This window comes from Lynx rufus, unplaced genomic scaffold (assembly GCF_022079265.1).
Source record: "Lynx rufus isolate CCGP_SWC_20201006 ecotype Redwood Valley unplaced genomic scaffold, mLynRuf1.p SCAF_16, whole genome shotgun sequence".
Lineage (NCBI taxonomy): Eukaryota > Metazoa > Chordata > Mammalia > Carnivora > Felidae > Lynx > Lynx rufus.
In genome coordinates this window covers 13,978,828-13,996,727 of record NW_025814830.1, presented here as the reverse complement: position 1 = coordinate 13,996,727, position 17,900 = coordinate 13,978,828, and the positions used below count along the sequence as shown (strand labels likewise).

Genomic DNA, 17,900 nt, shown 5'->3' with positions numbered 1-17,900 from the left:
CATGGAAGGGCACATCTGAGATAAGACTTAAAAGACTGAGGAGGAGATAGCCATTGAAGATAATGAAGGATGATGGAGGTAGGGAGCACAGCAGGAATAAAATCCCAGAGATGGGAAGGAGGGAGCCTTGACAGGTAATGCCCCAGTGAGAACACTATCTTCCTCTCTGGAAAGGTCTTAACCTAAGGATAAGTGTCCTCCACTCAGCCCAATCATCTCTCCCACCAGCCCTCTGCTAAACCTCAACTCTGTCATCGCCTGCCCCAGTTACTGGCCCTGGCCTGTCTCCTCCTCTGATCCACCATCTACAGAACACCCAGAATGTTCCTCCCACTTTTTTTTTAACTTTTAATTTCATAATTTATTTAAATAAGTGTTTCAAATCTACAAACTGTGAAGAACAAGTCTAGCCCCCGTGTGACATCCACATTTGGCAGATGTAAACATTTTCCTATACTTGCACCGGATCTCCTTTTTGAAAATTAAATGTTGTATGTACAAATTAAATGCCTCCCCCTTCTCCTCTGTTCTCTTCTTCCCTCCCTCCATCCCTGAAAGAAACCACCAAACTCATGTTGCCGTAAGCAAATTTTATGTGTATTCTGTACTTTTACTCAATGGATGTGGACACACTTGATGGTGTAGAGTTGTTGCGTTTGGGCATGTAGTAGTCCTTAGTGACTTCTGCCAAATCTTTCCAGCTCTTCATCTTCCAAGACTCACCTTCTGGGTCTCTCACCTGGTCCAGTTGATGTTTCAGTTGACATGGTCATAAAAGGTCAATTGTTAGTAGGAAATTAGAGACAGGCTAGTCTAAAATGTGCCAGATGTTGATCACAAATTTTAAAACACTATGTCCAAGAGGCAAAGGATAAGAATCCATCTCTGGGTATTAATGCTACTAAAGAAGGTTTTATCCCCCAAAAGTAGTGTCCTATAGATGACACTTCTTAAGCTTTAATATGCATACAAATCACTGATAGATTTGATCAAAATGCATGTTTAGGGGGCGCCTGGGTGGCTCGGTTGGTTAAGCGTCCAACTTTGGCTCAGGTCATGATCTCGAGCCCCGCATCGGGCTCTCGGCTGTCAGCAAAGAGCCTGCTTTGGACCCTCTGTACCCTTCTCTCTCTGCCCCTCCCCAGCTCATGTGCGCTTTCTCGCTCTCTCTCTCAAAAATAAATAAACATTAAAAAAAATTTTTATTAAAAAAATTTAATGCATGTTTTGATTCAGTAAGTCCAGGAGTGGAGGGGCAAGGGATTCTGTATTTCTAACAAGCCCCTGGAGAATGCTGGTCTTTGAACACCTTGTAATACAGCAGCAAATTACAGACACTAATGTGAAAGCTTGAAGCTTGTCAAACAGGGACCAGGAGAATACAGGTGATGATAATTATTTTGTCAAGTATATTGAAAAGACCGAACACAGTAGGGGTACAGAGGGGACTTATATTTCTTCCGTAAGATGCCAATCTCACCTTTTTGTATCAGCCTTTTGGAGGGTGGAGACAAAAACATCCTCTTCTTATGTAAGAGAGGAAGAGGAAAGCCACTGCAACTTCCTCTGTGAACGACAGCTTGAGGTAACAGCAATTCCACAGGCATCCAGAGTCTCTGCTTACAGAGTGTATCAGGGTTCCATCAGAGAAGCTGACCCACTGGGGGGATGGATAGATGAACGGATAGATAGATAGGCAGATGAACTGGGATTTAACCTTATGCAATTGGAGTTATGAAGCAGTCCCTAACATTGTGGTCTTAGGGTCTGATGCTGGCACTTGAAGTGCACAGGGCAGGCAGTTAGGAAAGGAAGACAGACATAAAGTGGGGAGAAACCCGACAAGGGGGACTCTGCCCTTGGTGGTGTGAACGTCCACAGGAACAGCTGCCATCCTTCATTACGGAGATAAACCCACACCTGGCCCAGGAGCTGAGAAGCTGGGAGGAAGATCCAGGAAAAGGTGAAACAATTGCTGGCCCGGCTGCTGCCCTGTGCAAACGTGATGACCCAGCAGAGCCAGCCAGTGACAACCTGTGTGATCTACAAAACGGCAGCTGCTTCACTTCTGCCCACCAAATCTTGCCCAAGGCTCTCTATGGGTCCATCCTAATTGAAATCATACAGAGAAGGTAATTCCAAGATACAGTTCGTTCAGCCTGGTCAAGCTGACACATTACAAAGCCACAGCACAGAGACTGGAGGAGAGTGGTGAGAAGCTCATCAGTGACTGCCGGGAGATGGTCACATAAGCAGCTTGAGTGGATGTTTCTAATAATTTCCAGGTGGCATTTCTTTAGAGTTGGAGGGGAAACTGTAGTAGTTATCTCTTATTTGGTTTTAGCCTTTCTTCCAAAACATACAGAATCCTTTTATGCCATAGCTTCAGTCAAGGTGTATCTGATTAGTTACCATTAGGTCACGGTTATAGATGTTTCATTAGATAATATTCCAACTTTCAGCCAATTCTCTTTCTTAATAGATTTTATTTTTCACGAGCAGTTTTATGCTTACAGAAAGTTACACAAAAAGAAAGGAAAGTTCCCATATACTTCCTGTCCCTCCACACATATTTTCCCTTATTATTATTACCATCTTGCAGGTACCTTTGTTACAACTGATGACCAAGAGTAAACATTATTAACTAGAATCTATGCTTCACATTAAGACTCACTCTGTATTATACAGTTCTGTGGCTTTTTATAAATGCATAATGTGATGTACCCACCATTTCAGTATCACACAAAATAGTTTCACGCTCCTAAAAATGCCAAGCCTCGGGGCGCCTGGGTGGCTCAATTGGGTAGGCATCCAACTCTTGATTTTGGCTCAGGTCATGACCTCACAGTGGTGTGCACTGATGGCATGGGGCCTGCTTGGGATTCTTGGCTCTCCCTCTCTCTCTCTGCCCTACCCCGCTTGTGTTCTCTTTCTCTCTCACACACAATAAATAAATAAACTTAAAAAAAAAAAATGCCGAGCCTCACCTTTCCATCCCTATCCCCCACCTCATGATCTCCTGGCAACCATTGATCTAGTTTTGCCTTTTCTAGAATGCTATATATTTGTAATCATACAGATGATCTTTTCAGATCGTCTTCCAAAGTGGCTGTATCATTCTGCATTCCACCAGCAATGAATGAGATTCCTGTTGTTCCACATCCTCGAAAGCATTTGGTACCACTTTTTTAAATGGATTTTAGACATTCTCATAGGTGGGTAGAGTTATCTCATTGTTTTAATTTGCAATTCCTTAATGACATGGTATTAGCAACTTTTCGTGCTTATTTGCCACCTGTACATCTCCTTCGGTGAGATATCTGTTGATAACTTTTGTCTATTTTTAAGTAGATTATTTGTTTTCTTATGGTTGAGTTTTAAGAGTTCTTTGTATATTTTGGATACAAGTCCATTGTCAGGTATATGTTTTGCAAATATTTTCTGCCAGTCTGTGATTTATCTTTTCGTTCTCCTAACAACCAGTACTTTCTTTTTTTAATTTTTTAAATTTCATTTATTTATTTTTTAATTTACATCCCAGTTAGTCAGCACAGAGTGCAATGATGATTTCAGGAGTAGATTCCAGTGATTCTTCCCCTTCATATAATACCCAGTACTCATCCCAACAAGAGTCCTCCCTAATGCCCCTTGCCCATTTAGCCCATCCCCCCACCCTCAGTTTGTTCTCTGTATTTAAGAGTCTCATATATGGTCCCCCTCCTTGTTTTATATTATTTTTGCTTTCCTTCCTTATGGTCATCTGTTTTGTATCTTAAAATTCCACATGAGTGAAGTCATATGATATTTGTTTTTCTCTGACTAATTTTGCTTAGCATAATACCCTCTGGTTCCATCCACGTTGTTGCAAATGGCAAGATTTCATTCTTTTTGATTGCTGAGTAATACTTGATTGTATATATATACCACATTTTCTTTATCCATTCATCTGTCGATGGACATTTGGACAGTACTTTTTAAAGCCCCTGGAAAGGCTCATAGACCAATGGCAGACATGCTAATTGATTTTGTTTTTTAATAGCAAAACACCCTACAAAAGGCAGAAGGCTGGCAATGTTTGAGAGAAACGGCACCTTTTGAGAATTAAGCATTGTGGAGTAGTAGCTGCTAATCTTTCTTCCAGGAAACCCACCTGGATTACATCAGCCCCTGGCACCCCCTTCTGCTTCTCAGCCCTTATGAAGCACTTAGAAGCTGGACTCAGCTTCTCCCTGAAATGTGCTATCTCAGTGGTGATGCCATGTCCCCTTGTCCCTGGGCCAGTGACTCAGCCGTCCTTGGATGTCCCCTTAACTCCTCACACCCACATTGTTATCAGCATCTCCCCCAAAGCTGTCCCTTCTCTCACATCAGCATTTCAAGGTCTGCTCCATCTAATCCCCAGCCCAGAGCTGGGACCTCACCCTGGATACCCCGCCCTCTACAGCCAATCAGTCTCATGACCCACTCAGTGTCCTCCTCTCTTCTCCGCATCCCTACTTCACCCACCATTGCCCTCGACCCCCACACCTCATCCTGCCCCACCCTCGTCCCTCAGTCCCCAGCTTTATTCTCACCCCACCACCTCTCCCCTCATTTGTTTATTGAATAACTACTTAGAGACTTAGGCTTTATACTGGACACCGAGGACAGAGTAGTGAGCTGGGCATGCATGCTCGGTAAAAGGTCCCTGAATGTTGCCATTCCTCGGGGGCCTGTCTGAGGCTGAGTGGGCTCTCCAGAACCCCAGCCCCAGTATCCTGTGCTTTCAGGGGCGGCCGACAGACCTCGCACACTCCCTGTGTCCCCAAGTGACCCAGTCCTGCAGCTTATACTCTACCATCCCTACCTGGTGGTGGTGAGGCGTCTAACTCCCCCACTGAACTGTGAGCTCCACATGGGACTGGACCAGTCTCCTCCACCGCGATGTCCCCAGGGCAGGGTCGGCAGCGTCGGCTCACGAATGTTATGGAATGGTAAAGACGAACGAACACCTGGAAGAATGCATGCCAGGGAAATATTAGGGTCCTGCTATCGGCCCCCTATCCCTCAGACCGGAAACACTCTGTTTCTGAAATCAAAGAGCATAAGTTTGGCATCTCCGCGCCTGACCTCCAAGGATGAAAGTCCCATTTGGTCAAGAAAATCGAGGGAGGCATTTGGGACCTTTTGCCTCTTGGGGACACTTGGTAGTGAGCGGGAGGAGGCCGGAAGCGAAGAGGCCTCACCGTTTCTCCACACCCCTTTCGTCTTCACTCGAAGGGACCCATCCAGGAGGAGCCAGACACGCAGGACTGCTCCGCGACGCTGAAGAGCCGCGAGGCCCCAGTCTGCCTGGCAACCGATGGCGTCACTGACGGCGCGCCCGTGACGCCAGAGGCCGGCGCCACACTTGAAGAGGGTGCGGGAAGCGGCCGCCGCGGCGCGCTGACATGGAGTCAGTGCAGGAAGCGCGGGAACTGGGCTGCTGGGCGGCGGAAGAGATGGGGGCGCCCGCGGCAGCCCGGGCCCCGGAGTCAACTCTGCGCAGGTGAGGGACGCTCTGACAGTGAGGACTCCATACCTTAGAGATAGTCTCCGGGGGTGAGAACCCCACCCCTCACTGAAGACCCTCCTTCGTCTTCCCCACCTCTGCCCCAATGAGAATAACCCCCGAGGGCGTCCCCCTTACCCACCCACACACCCAGTAATATATCTGGGAAGAGGATCCCGGATTGAGTGAAGACCCCCCCCCACTCCCACCCCCCACCCCGTGAGTGCGAGGCACCAGTGAGGATCCTCTGAGAGTTAGTAAAGCCCCCAAACTATGTAGAAGTGAGATCTTTGGAGCAAGACTGTCCCTACAGCACCTACCACCCCTACCGTCCCAAGCCAGTGAGGAGACTCCAGGTCAGCAAAGACCACCCCACTGGAGACTGAATCTAGAAGGGTGATGATCCATATCTGGTAATGAGAGAGCAGTTCCTGGCAGTATACTCTCCACTCCCACCTCTGGGAGTGACCAGCGATAGCCCTCTCCCAGAGAAAGGAATCTTTGCACCCCCCTCCCCCCCCCCCCGGGAATGAGAATATCCACACCCAGTGAAAAGCCCACAACTCAGTGACCAAGAATTCCCCAGGAAGGAATATCTCACCCCAAACACTGTGGACACATCCCCATTCCCCCCAGAAGCGACATTTCCCTAGTAAAGACTTTCCCCACCACTGCCACCCTGGGAATAAGGATCCCCCAACCTTTGTGATGCCCCAGGCATACCCTTACACACTGTCTCCACAGACTGTGTCTGGGCCAGGGGGCCGACATCTGGGCCTATGTCTTGCGGCATGTGCATAGCCAGAGGTGAGCCTGGCTGCATGAGGGAGGCTGTGACAGGGGAGGGGACACAGGCAAACCTCACAGTAACACTTCTTCCTTCTACCTCTCCACTGTAGGAATGTCAAGAAGATCCGAGGAAACTTACTTTGGTAACTGGTTCTAAAAGCTATTCCTTCCTATTTTCCCTACTCCCATCCAGCTGTATGTTTCACCCGTAGCCTCACACCTCCTGTCTCCCCCTGGAAGTCCCGTCACCCGCTAACTCTGGCCTCATTTCCTCAGGTATGGCCACCAGGACAGTCCAGAGGTGAGAAGCATGTATTATAAGATTTTCTTCCATCCAAAAAGAGGATTTGTAGATTTCTGCTCTAGGCCCAGCTTCGTGTTGTGTAATGCTGGGGATGCTGGGTTGATCTGCCAGCTCTGATCTCGACACTCAGGGCTTACAGTCCAGGGGAGACAGGCATGAGCTGGATGTTGAGGGGACGTGGATATGAGGCATCAAAGCTGATGAGGGGAGATGGGAGAAGGGACTGGTTTAGGAGATATACTGAGGCCAATGGAGGACCTATTGTGCTCAAGAGGCCCAGGTGACATCTGGGGGAGGATTCCAGAAGACCTTGGGACTCCTAGATTTGGCTCTTCGTGGGGAGATGAGAACTAGGGCACAGCTGTAGTGTCATCAGTGCAGAGACAGGAAACAGGTTAAGAGGATAGGTGAGGCAATCCCAGGAGGAAGGAGGAAGACAGATGGTACCCTAGTGTTCTTCTGGGCCTAGAGAATCAGACACAGAAACTGCTTAGGAAAAAACCCCTGCCACCTACCTGTGCAGGTGAGGAGACTGGTGTTCCACAAAGGGCAGCCAGGCCAAGCCCCAGCCAGGCCATGCACCTGACTCTGTACCTGATCCCACCAGGCCCGTCGGAAGTTGGAGCTGGAAGCCACTGTTGCTCGCCTGCGGGCAGAGATCCAGGAGTTAGACCAGAGCCTGGAGCTGATGGAGCAAGAGACCGAGGCTCAGGGTGACCTATGGGGCTGGGAAGATGAGCAGCCTGGAGCTGATGGAGCGAGAGACCGAGGCTCAGGGTGACCTACGGGGCTGAGAAGATGAGCAGCAGTGCTGATGGCCACCCCATTTCTCTTACAGACATGGCCATGGAGCAGGCCCTGCAGAGCATTCAAGACACCCAGCGTCGTGCTCTCCTCCTCCGGGCCCAAGCTGGGGCCATGCGAAGACAGCAGCGTGGGCTTCAAGATCCCGTGCAGCGGCTACAGAATCAATTGAAGCGTCTGCAGGACATAGAGAGGTAGGCCTCAGGTTCCCAGGGACCAGCGTTCACCAGGCCAGGTGCACAGACATTTTCCTTAGAGACCCTGACCCCTTCTTGGGTTCCACAATTCTGAGCTCCACTCCTTAGGATTTAAAGTCTGTGAGGCCAAGAAATTTTGTCACCTTAGCCACTTACATTTCCAGTGCCTAGAATGGTGCCAGCTGTATACCTAGGGAATGTTCTGGGGAAAGAACAGTAAATAAGGGATAAGTCCCTGCCCTCATAGATCTTATACTCTGATGCAGAAGAGAGAGATGGTAAATTAGGAAGCAAACTCTATAATTGCAGGGAGACATAAATGCTATGATAAAAAGGGTAGTGTGGAGAACGGGAGAGGGAGATGCTACTCTAGGTAGGATGGTCAGAGAAGACCTTTCTGAGAAGGTGACATTTGTGTTGGGGGAGGAATCTCCATGGAGAGGGGCACCAAGAGCAGAGGTGCTGAGCTTGGCATGTGGGAAGAACAGCCAGGAGGCCAGTTCAGCTTAAGTTCCACAGGCAAAAGGGAGAGCATGAGATGAGGTCAGAGACAGGGACAGAGTGCTATGGAAGCATCGGAATTTTCCTCTGAGGCTGGGTTCATGCCCTAGCTTGTCCACTTCTCTATGAACTTGGGCAAATGATTTAACTTCTCTGTGCCTCAGTTTGTAAGCACTGTAGAATGGGGATAATGTTAAACCTACTGTATAGGGTAAGTATGATAATTAATGAGTCAAATCACGCAGAATGCTTAAAAGAGTTTCTGATACCCACTGTTGCTATTCTGAATGTGGTGGGAAAACACATTGTTTTCCAGGGTTTGGGGCAGAAAGGTGACATGACGTGTCAGGTTTTAGCAGGATCGTTAACTACTAGATAGAAACAGACCACAGGAGCCAAGAGCAGAGGCCAGTGAGGAAGCTAATACAGCCAGGAGATGACAGTGGTCTAATTTTAGAGGTGGCCCCTGAGATCCAGGCTCACTGATCCCTGTGACTAGCCTTGCAGCAGGAGGAGACACAGATATCTGTTCTCCTAGCTCTCTTCTCCCAGGGACCCCCACCCCAACTGTATTTTTCTCTCCAGGAAGGCCACAGTAGATATAACCTTTCGACCCTTATCATCAGCATCCCTGGGACTGGAGCCTGTGGTCCTGGTAAGAGTCCTGGGCCATGGGGAAAGAGGTGGAGAGTCTGGGGTCAGGTGGGTGGGTGGGTCGGTCTGGGTTCCTCTCATGCCCCATCCTCTTTTTCCCAGGGTGATGTCCGAACAGCCTGTACCCTCCGGACCCAATTTTTGCAGAACCTCCTAGTTCCTCAGGCCAAGGGAGGCAGCATCCTGTGAGTGTCATCCAGGCCCCACAGACCCTGCCAAGAACCTGGGCTTTGAGGGGGGAGTCACTTATCTGTTAATTCCTCAGCCACTGAGCCTCTGGACTATGTCAGCTGCAGATCTTGCCCTGACGGCTCCCAGGCTGGGACAAGGAAGAGACAAATCCATCACAGATAGTGACAACCAGGTGGTTAGGGATGTTGGAGGCGGGGAAGCCTGAGAAACTCCAGGTACCCAAAGGAGACACTACTCAGCTAAGGAGTCAGGGAGGACAGATTCTCTGGTGAGGAGGCTTAGCGAGGGTAAAAGGTTAAGAGAGTATTCTAGACAAATAGCACATGTGAAAGGCCCTAAGTCTAGCTAGTTGGTATAAGCAGGGAACTCAAGTCTAGGAGGCATGGACTCCTGATGGACTTGGTTTCCTCATCCTTAAAATAGGGACAATAGCCCCCACCTTAGGGGTAGTGGTAATCAGTAGAGGGAGTGTTGACATGATCTTGTAATATTCTCTGTCCCCTTCCCTAACCTTGCAGAACCCCTCGAGATGACCACTTTGGAGCTTCCTACCAGCAGTGGCTTAGCTCAGTGGAGGTGAGGGGGGCTTTCAGGAAAGGCCACACCTTCTGCCCCATGAGCGAACCTCAGGGTGCCAGAACCTAACTCTTGATCCCTGCCTCATCACCATGGGTCCTAGCTCACAGCCCTACACCCATCCAGCCCTACTCTACCCTTCCCCCACTAGACACTACTGACAAACCATCCTCCGGGCCACATCCTGGCCTCCTTGGAGCACCTGGCTGAGGAGCGGGAGGCAGAGATTCGGTCCCTGTGCAGTCCAGATGGGCTCCAAGATACGGAGATAACCAGGTGTGAAGTGGAGTGCTCCTGAGGGTGGGGCAGGGCCAGGGGATGGCTAAGCCGGAAGACTCAGGGCCAGGCACAGTCACCTGCTGATGGGGATGGAGCTGAAGCCCAATGATCAGTCTGGCAGGTGGGCTGACATTGGCCATCCCTGAGAACTCAGGAAGGGGAGAGGGCTCCTCCCTCAGCAGTTTTATCCCACCTCCAGGTCCCAGGCACCAGACCAGCCAGACTCCAGCCGGGCCCTGCCGTCCATGGTGCATCTCATCCAGGTGACCCCCGGGCATCCTTCCCAGGATTCCATCTCCTTCCCATCCCAAGCCCCAGTTAATCCCCTCACCCCCAGGGATCATACCCACCCTGACTTTATACCCCTGCCCCAGGAGGGCTGGCGGGACGTGGGTATGCTGATTGCACAGCGGGGCCCCCTGCTGAAGGAGCATCAAATCCTGACCCAGCGCCTCCAAGGCCTGATGGAGGAGGTGAAGAAATGTGCCCTGGAATCCAGCGAGAGGTGAGGGGGCTCTCTCAGCAGAGACTCTAGGCCATCTCTCTCCCAGAAGTCTCAGAATACTGGACTTTTTCTGCCCCTGTGGCTCCCAGCTCTGCCTCCCTGCTCTTCTGGTTTGTCTCCGTGTTTGTGGCTCCTTGTGCATCCTCGTAGATCTGATTTCCCTCTTCCACTATGAGTCTTAGTCACCTTCCTCTCCCTTGCTCTCTTCTGCTTGCGCCCCAGGCAGGCATTGGTGCTGGGACTCCGAGGCTGTGGCCTGTGGGCAGAGCTCAAGGCCCTGCGTGCTCAGAGCCAGGAGCTGGAGGAGGTGGCTGGGCGCCGGCAGCTTCTGCTACAGGAGCTACAGGCCAAACAGCAACGGATCCTGCACTGGCGCCGGCTGGTGGTGAGAGGCGGGCCTCAGGGGAAGTGGCAGTGCTGCATGGAGGGCCAGAGAGAGGCTGGGAGCCTTAGGATCCAGAACTGGGCCTCTGGTGGTGGGGAGGGGCCCAGGATGAGTCTTCCAAGAGGAAGCAGGACCTGTACAAAGGGGCAGGCAGGGCCAGAAGCTGGGAGGTAGGAAGTAAAAGCAGCCCATCTCAGTGGCCTCATGGTTACCCAGGAGGAGACACAGGAACAGATCCGCCTGCTCATCAAAGGCAACTCGGCCAGCAAGACGCGCCTGTGCCGGAGCCCTGCAGAGGTGAGACGGGAGTTGAGGCAAGGTCTGGGTAGGGCTAGGGCTCCTACAGATGGGGCTGGGTGGCTCCAGGCTGCCCTTCCCATCCCTTTCCTTCCCCACAGGTACTGGCTCTGCTTCAGCGAAAAGTGGTCCCCACATCTGAAGCGGTGGCACCACAGTCCCAGAAACTGCTTCATTGTCTGGAGGAGGAAGCCCGGCATCTTCCCCACCTTCTGTTGGACACCTTGCTTCGGCACAGCCCTGGAGGGTAAGACTGGAGCCACCCCTTATATCCCCTCCCACCCATGACTATCACTCCCTGATTCTACTCCAAAAAAATAATCCCAGGCCCCCAGTGTTCCCAAGCTGCCAGACCTCGCCCACAAGTCCTCAGTCCTAACTCTGGAATCCTAGTCCCCAGACCCACCTCCAAGTTCCTGGGCCTCCTGAGCCCACCTCTCAGCCCCCGGAACCTCTGGAACCCAAGCCTCCTCCCAGTGCCCCACCCAACCTGGACTTTCCCTCCAGGTTACAGCCCCTGCCCACGGTCCTGCCATCCATCTACCAGCTGCATCCCACGTCCCCAAGGAGCTCCAGCCTCATAGTGCTGAGCCACAGATTGGGGCTGCCTGCAGGGAAGGTGAGTTTCTGTCCCCTAGGACCTGTCTTCCCACTCCTACCCCCTCCCAAAATGACTGTCCTTCCCCCTCCCTCCAGGCTCCAGAACTGCTCCTCCCAAAGGCTGCCTCTCTTCGTCAGGAACTTCTGTTTCTCCAGGACCAGCAGAGTCTCCGGTCCTGGGATCTGCTCCACATGAAGACCAGCCTGCCCCCAGGACCATCCACCCAGGGTAAGGCCTTGCCTTCACAAGTGGCATTCCTGCCCATTCCCAGGGCCATCAGCCTCCAGAAGAAATCACAAACACTCAGTGCTGACACAGTGCCCACTGTGTGCTGAGTCAGCTTTAAGCATGTTCACGGGTTTCATGTGCACAGCAGCCCCATGGGGTTAGCACTGCCATTTGACCAATTTACAGAGGCAAGAACTAAGACAGGAGGCCTTGGTGGCTGCTTAGGTAGCAGAGCTAGGATTTAAATCCAGGCAGTCTGACATGTGTCTGTACTCCTAACCAGGTGACACTGCCTATCAAATTGCAAAGTTCTCATGTATCACCATCCAATAGGATACTTGAGTAGTTAAAAGCTAGGCTGTGGAGTTAAACTCTTCTTAGCCCTACCTATTCCCTGCTGTGTGATCCCTTTGTGCCTCAGTTTCCTCCTCAGTGGAGTAAGCATAATCATAGCACCTTACAGAGTTGCTGCAAAGACTCAGTCCGGTTACCCAAACAGGGCACTGAACAATGCACAGCATACAGTAAGCGCTATGCGTCTCTGGTGTGGTTGCGATCTTTTTGTCTGCACACGTGGAGTCTCTTTCAGTCCTTACCATAAGGGTAGAGATTATTAAGACCAATTTACAGATGAAAATACTGAAACTCGGAAAAGTTGTTCATCACTAGATTCCCTCAACTAGCACTTGCTGGGTTGCTACTGGCCCCCCGAGCTCAATGGGGAGAGGACGCCCGAGCTGTCCAGCCCCAGGGATCCCAGTGGTAGAAGCAAAGAGCGCAGAATCAAAGGATAAATAGGTGGAAGAGGTGTATTGATGAGAAATGAACCGAGGTGCCATCAGCAAAGCAGGAAGAGGCCATTTTCGGGCCTTTGAGTTTCAGGCTCCCTGCCTCCCCCTCCAGTGACAGGGAGCTGTGTCGGGAGCAGCCTAAGACTGGCACAGCATCGTCGCACCTCATGGGCATCTTGGGCTTTAGCATGTCTGTAACAAGAGCATAGTTCCCCCTGTTCTGAAAAGCAGTTTTGTTTTTCTTCTGCCTGGTTTCCTTCCCTCAAAAAGTGACCTCACCCTCCTTACTGAGGTCAGCAATCCACGAGTCATCCTAATTCCTCCCAGGACCCTAAGCCGCCCCCCCACCTTCAACCTGTCAACAAGCCTTGTAGGTCCTGCTTCAGAGTGCCCCAGTCTGCAGCCTGCCCTGCTAGCCTGTGCCTCAGTTACACCTGACTGCAGAAGTGGCTGAAGAAAGGGCACATGTCATGCCTGAGGTCAGAAGGCAAGGATGGAATGGAGTCAGGATCCAGGCCCAAGGGCTCTGACCACAATGCTGATCTGTACTTGCTCTGAGATGGGCCTGTTTGGGCCTATGGAGAGGGACTAGACCCAGTCATAGTCTCCAGGGCAACACTGCTGGAGTGAACCTACAGCAGTCTGAGGAGGAAGCCTTGGGGTGGGGAACGCTGGGAAGGGCTTCCAGGGGGAAAGTGGTGTCTCGAATGGGCCCAGAGGGATAGGTGAGGGCTGATAGTAGCAGAGGTCACATAGTGCAAACCCTCAAGTACTGGCCTGAGGAGCTCAGACTCTCTCTTGGGGGTACTGGGGGGTCTTGGAGGGTTCCATGCAGGAAAGGGAAAGGATCAGGTTTATGCCTTAGGAAGATCATTCTGGCTGCCATGTACCAGACGCATGGACCAGAATGGGAGGATGAGGACTGGAGCATAGGAGGGAGGCTGGGGGGGGTGAGTAGGGAAAGGGGGAAGGGGGAGGAAGCTGAGGGATGGGCCGAGAAGATTGATGGTCTGTCCGGGAGGGAGGAAGGTATCCGGGATGAAGCTTGGGGGATGGTGGGCTTGCCCTTGAGATGAGGAAGTGGGAGGAAGGAGAGGTGTGGGAGAGGTGAGGTCAACACTAGGTGACTGGAGACTTGGTGACCCATTGGCTGTGAGACCCCAGGAGCCAGAGGACTCAGCACTGCCTCCTGGGTTTCTCACCTGCAGAGCTGCTGCAGATCCGGGCAGCCCGGGAAAAGGAGCAGAAAGAGAATCTGGGACAGGCTCTGAAGCAGCTGGAGAACCTGCTGAAACAAGCGCTGGAGCGAATCCCCGAGCTACAGGGGGTTGTTGGGGACTGGTGAGAGGGGGGGCACGATGGTGGGGGCAGGGTCCTGAGCTGGGTGGACCAGGCAGGACCTGGGGGTGCAGGCAGGGGAGGAGGTGTTGGGGGGGGAGGTGTGGAGGCCACTGAGTGTCTAGAGTCCCGGGCCTTCCCTGTGACACTGTCCCCTTTCCCCAGGTGGGAGCAGCCAGGCCAAGCCGCCCTGTCCGGGGAGCTCTGCCAGGGCCTGTCCCTGCCCCAGTGGCGGCTGCGCTGGGTCCAGGCCCAAGGCATCCTGCAACAACTGTGCAGATGAAAAGGGGGCCCAAACAGAACTCAAGAGCTTCGTTTGTTCACCCCATCGTAAGACCTTTGGAAGGGAGCATCGCCCAGATATATCAACCCACCGTCTCTACCCACACTTGCTGTCCCCCTCACAGGCTGTTCTATTCCTCTCGATTGCCTTGCACCTGTCCTTTCATCCCATCAAAGCCAAGGCAGTGGGCTCTCTGGACCCCACCCTAAGTCCCCCTGAAACTCCCCTCATCACTTTCACCCTTAGCAAAACGTCATTGAGCACCTGCCCTAAACACTGAGGATCCAGCACTGAACAAAATGGACAGAAGTCCCAGACTTCAGGAAGCTGTTATTCTAGGACAGGGAAATGGACCCCTGGCAAGTTAAGTGAGCAAAATATCTAGTATGTTGGGGAGGTAACTGCTCTGGAGAAAAATAAAGCAAGCTGTAAAGAGGTGCAACTTTACATAGAAGGCCACACACACTCTGTAAAGGTAATGAGAGGGAAGCATGTGGGTGTCTGAGGAGGGCTTGTGGGGGTCAGGGGTGGGAGGGAGGTTGCAGCTTAGCAACAGTCCTGAGCTCAAACATGCCAATGTGAGTGAGGGTCAAGGAGACGGGGCAGGGGCGGGGGGCGGGGGGTTGTCTTCTAGTTTTTATGTAGTTTCCTTTTTTTACATCTAAATCTCTGAAGTCATTTGGAATTTATCCAAATGGAACCAATTTTGTCATATTTTACATGTATCCCAATAGCACTTCTTAAAATTCTCAGAGCAGTTGTTGCCTCTGAAGGAGAGGTGGGTAGCAGGGATCAACCAAGGAGGAGACAAGGGAACTTTGTAGAGTTGGAAGTGGATTATATGTTGAAGGTAATAAGGGTAGGTGTCAGAACCCATCTAGCTATACTTTTTAGATCTGTGCATTTCACTGTAAATTATTCTTCAATTTATAGAGTAAAACTACCCACCTATATAAAGTAAAACTTCAGGTGATCTGAGATGCCACCTCTTCATAAGCTAAGTTTCCATGATTAATCAGGCTATATTTGGACTCTCTCCAAGCCTATTGTTTGTCTGATTCTCATATGCCATCCCCACAGTGTTTTGATTATAAAGATTTTGAAATATGTTTTAGTATCTGAAATGGCTGTTGCTGTCTTGCTCTAATTTTTCAAGGTTTCCCTCTTGCTAATTTTTTTTCCAAAATGAAATAAACTTTATACCCAACTTACCTGGTTCCAGAAAAAATACACAGATGGGGGTTTTATCGGGGTTGCAGGGAGTTTACAAATGAGGGAGATTTCACATCTTTGTGTCTTTAACATGTTTGCTTTACAATGTGCCACCTTAGTGTTCCCCCCCCCCCTCTTCGTCTTGGCTCTTAGCCAAGACTGAACATGGGGGGCCCTTGCCCCCCCCCTGCTTAATCTTTCTCTGTAGTACATCTTCTAATATACTTTATGTTCTACTTTATTTATCCTTTATTGTCTTCCAAACAGAATATGAGTTCCATGAAGGTGAAGTTCTCTATAAACTAGAAGTTGGGCAAACTTGCCTAAATATAATTCAAAATCCAGATGCAGTAAGGGGAATTACTGATGAAAACATAAAAACAAGAAAAAGAAGGAAAGGGTAGAAAGAAGGAAGGAAGAAAAAGGCAGAGGGAGGGAAATTTATAGACTAAAAGACAAGATTTTAAAGATTATTTTGAGAGAGCGTGCAAATGAGAGCAGGAGGGAAAGAATCCCAAGCAGGCTATGTAATGTCAGTGTGGAGCCCAATGTGGGGCTCAAACTCACGAGTCTTGAAATCATGGCCTGAGCCAAAGTCACGAGTCCAAGGCTTAACTGACTGAGCCACCCAGACACCCCAAGACTTAAGATTTTAAAATTGGAACAATTTGAGCAACAAAATAAAGTAATACTGAATTACAACCCAAAGTATAAAATATGAGTCCATACTGATAAAAAAGATGTAATAAAAGGAGAATAGACAAATCTCCTGTGCAGAAGAATTACAAATAATTTATGTAAATATTCCATTCTCAAGGAGGTGGAATTTAACTCTCCACCCCTTAAGTGTAGGCTGGGCATAGTGACTTCCTTCCAAAGAGCATGGAAAGGGAGTAAAAAGAAAAGTATAGTGGAGAAACCTGACAAATGGTACCCCAGCTGGGAGATCAAAGTTAACACCAACAGTTATGTTGATAAAATGTACCTTTGATACGACACGATGAGAACTTCACTTTACTTCTGCAGCCTTTCCCCTCACCCCCACAAAATGCATAACCCCAGCCTAATGATGAGGAAAATAGCAGATCCCAAACGAGGAACATTCTACAAAATACCTGACCAGTACTCCTCAAAACTAACAAATTCATGAAAAACAAGTGTGAAAAATTGTCACCGGCAAGAGAAGCCTAAGAAAATATGACAACTACATGCAATGTATCCTGGATGCAATGAACGAACAGAAGAGCTTAAACACTAAGAAAATCAAAGTATGGACTCTAGTTAATGATAATGTTAAAAAAGAAAAAGCGTCCTATTCTCTTATCACATCTATTGTAAAGAAGCAAACAAAAGCCAGTATTTTAACAAATCATTCATTAGTGCTGATTTAATCTTGGAACTTCAAGAAACCAAGACAGCCAACAAAAGTTTTGACAGAAAAAAAAAAAGACCGACCAACCAATCAAACCCAACGGGCATACCTTATTTGTAGCCTGATTTTATACAAATTTTTTGAGGCAGAGAAAATTGAACAGTCTGGGTGTAAAATGACACCAAAAAAGTTAATTTTTTCCCCGTGTGTGTGCGTGTGTGTGTGTGTGCGCGCGCGCGCACCGAAATCCGAGAACGAAATCAGAAATTAGTTTTCTTGGGCGTGAAAAGAGGCCTTATCTGTTAAGACACACATCATGAAGTATTTGTGGAGGAATTGATGTCTGGAATTTGCTTTAATATACTCCAACAAGAAGAGGGAGGAGAAGTATAGATGAAACAAGGTAGAATATTAGTAATTGTTGAGAGGTACATGGAAGCTCGTTATATTCTTCTCTAGTGTTGTGTATTTTAAATATTCATAATGAAACCTATTGAGGACTAGGAAGAAAAGGAGGGGTCAGCTGTGTCCCAAGAAAGGACACAGAGACCAAACCTACACACGACTTTCTGAGTTGCCGCATTCTACTACTCTAGGCCTTTACGATTCCTCCCATCTCTCTCCATTTTCATCTAGCAAGAAGTCGTCAGGTGTTACCTTCTCCTCCTGGAGAAGGTCAGGCGCCCCCATGAGCTTCCCACATCCTGTTCCTGGTTTTTCTGGGAGTCACCGGTGTCAGTCTATCCCAGTTGGGAAGGCTACGGTATTCAGCAGTCTCCAGCCTCAAACATCCCTGGGCTGACGCGGACTTCGATGCATTTTAAAACTTCCGGAACGAGCTTCAGTGGCACAGGCGGGGCCTCCAAACTTTTCTGAGCTCTCAAAGGCCCAGTTTCCTCTGTAAGGACGGGGCCAACTACTTTACAGCGCTCTCATTAGCCTTCGTTCCTCCAATGAAGGCGTGGCCACCTCATTTGCCTTCACTTACTTAGACCCAGGCTCTTCATTGGTTTGTTTTTCCCGCACGCTGATTGGTCTATATTCCTTCTAGGGGTGGGCCCT

General features: G+C 49.8%; 1 protein-coding gene and 1 long non-coding RNA gene across 2 annotated transcripts; one reads left to right on the top strand and one right to left on the bottom strand.

Annotated features, from left to right (window-relative positions):
- Positions 1-560: 560 nt before the first annotated feature.
- LOC124511223 (uncharacterized) lies at positions 561-17,701 on the bottom strand. The gene is made up of 5 exons (XR_006961837.1): positions 17,496-17,701; positions 7,139-7,269; positions 4,847-4,991; positions 1,481-1,660; positions 561-739 (listed from the first exon to the last, which is right to left on the bottom strand). It is a non-coding gene; the product is annotated as an uncharacterized LOC124511223 (long non-coding RNA).
- On the top strand, positions 5,391-14,769 carry HAUS5 (HAUS augmin like complex subunit 5). The gene is made up of 19 exons (XM_047078238.1): positions 5,391-5,527; positions 6,275-6,337; positions 6,430-6,462; positions 6,596-6,620; positions 7,231-7,336; positions 7,462-7,621; positions 8,711-8,780; positions 8,882-8,964; positions 9,490-9,547; positions 9,699-9,823; positions 10,026-10,089; positions 10,201-10,331; positions 10,554-10,716; positions 10,933-11,013; positions 11,115-11,260; positions 11,521-11,632; positions 11,710-11,842; positions 13,842-13,974; positions 14,137-14,769. Exons 1-19 carry the CDS (start codon positions 5,430-5,432, stop codon positions 14,252-14,254), a joined length of 1,902 nt encoding a protein of 633 aa, XP_046934194.1. The 5' UTR covers positions 5,391-5,429; the 3' UTR covers positions 14,255-14,769.
- Positions 17,702-17,900: the final 199 nt, after the last annotated feature.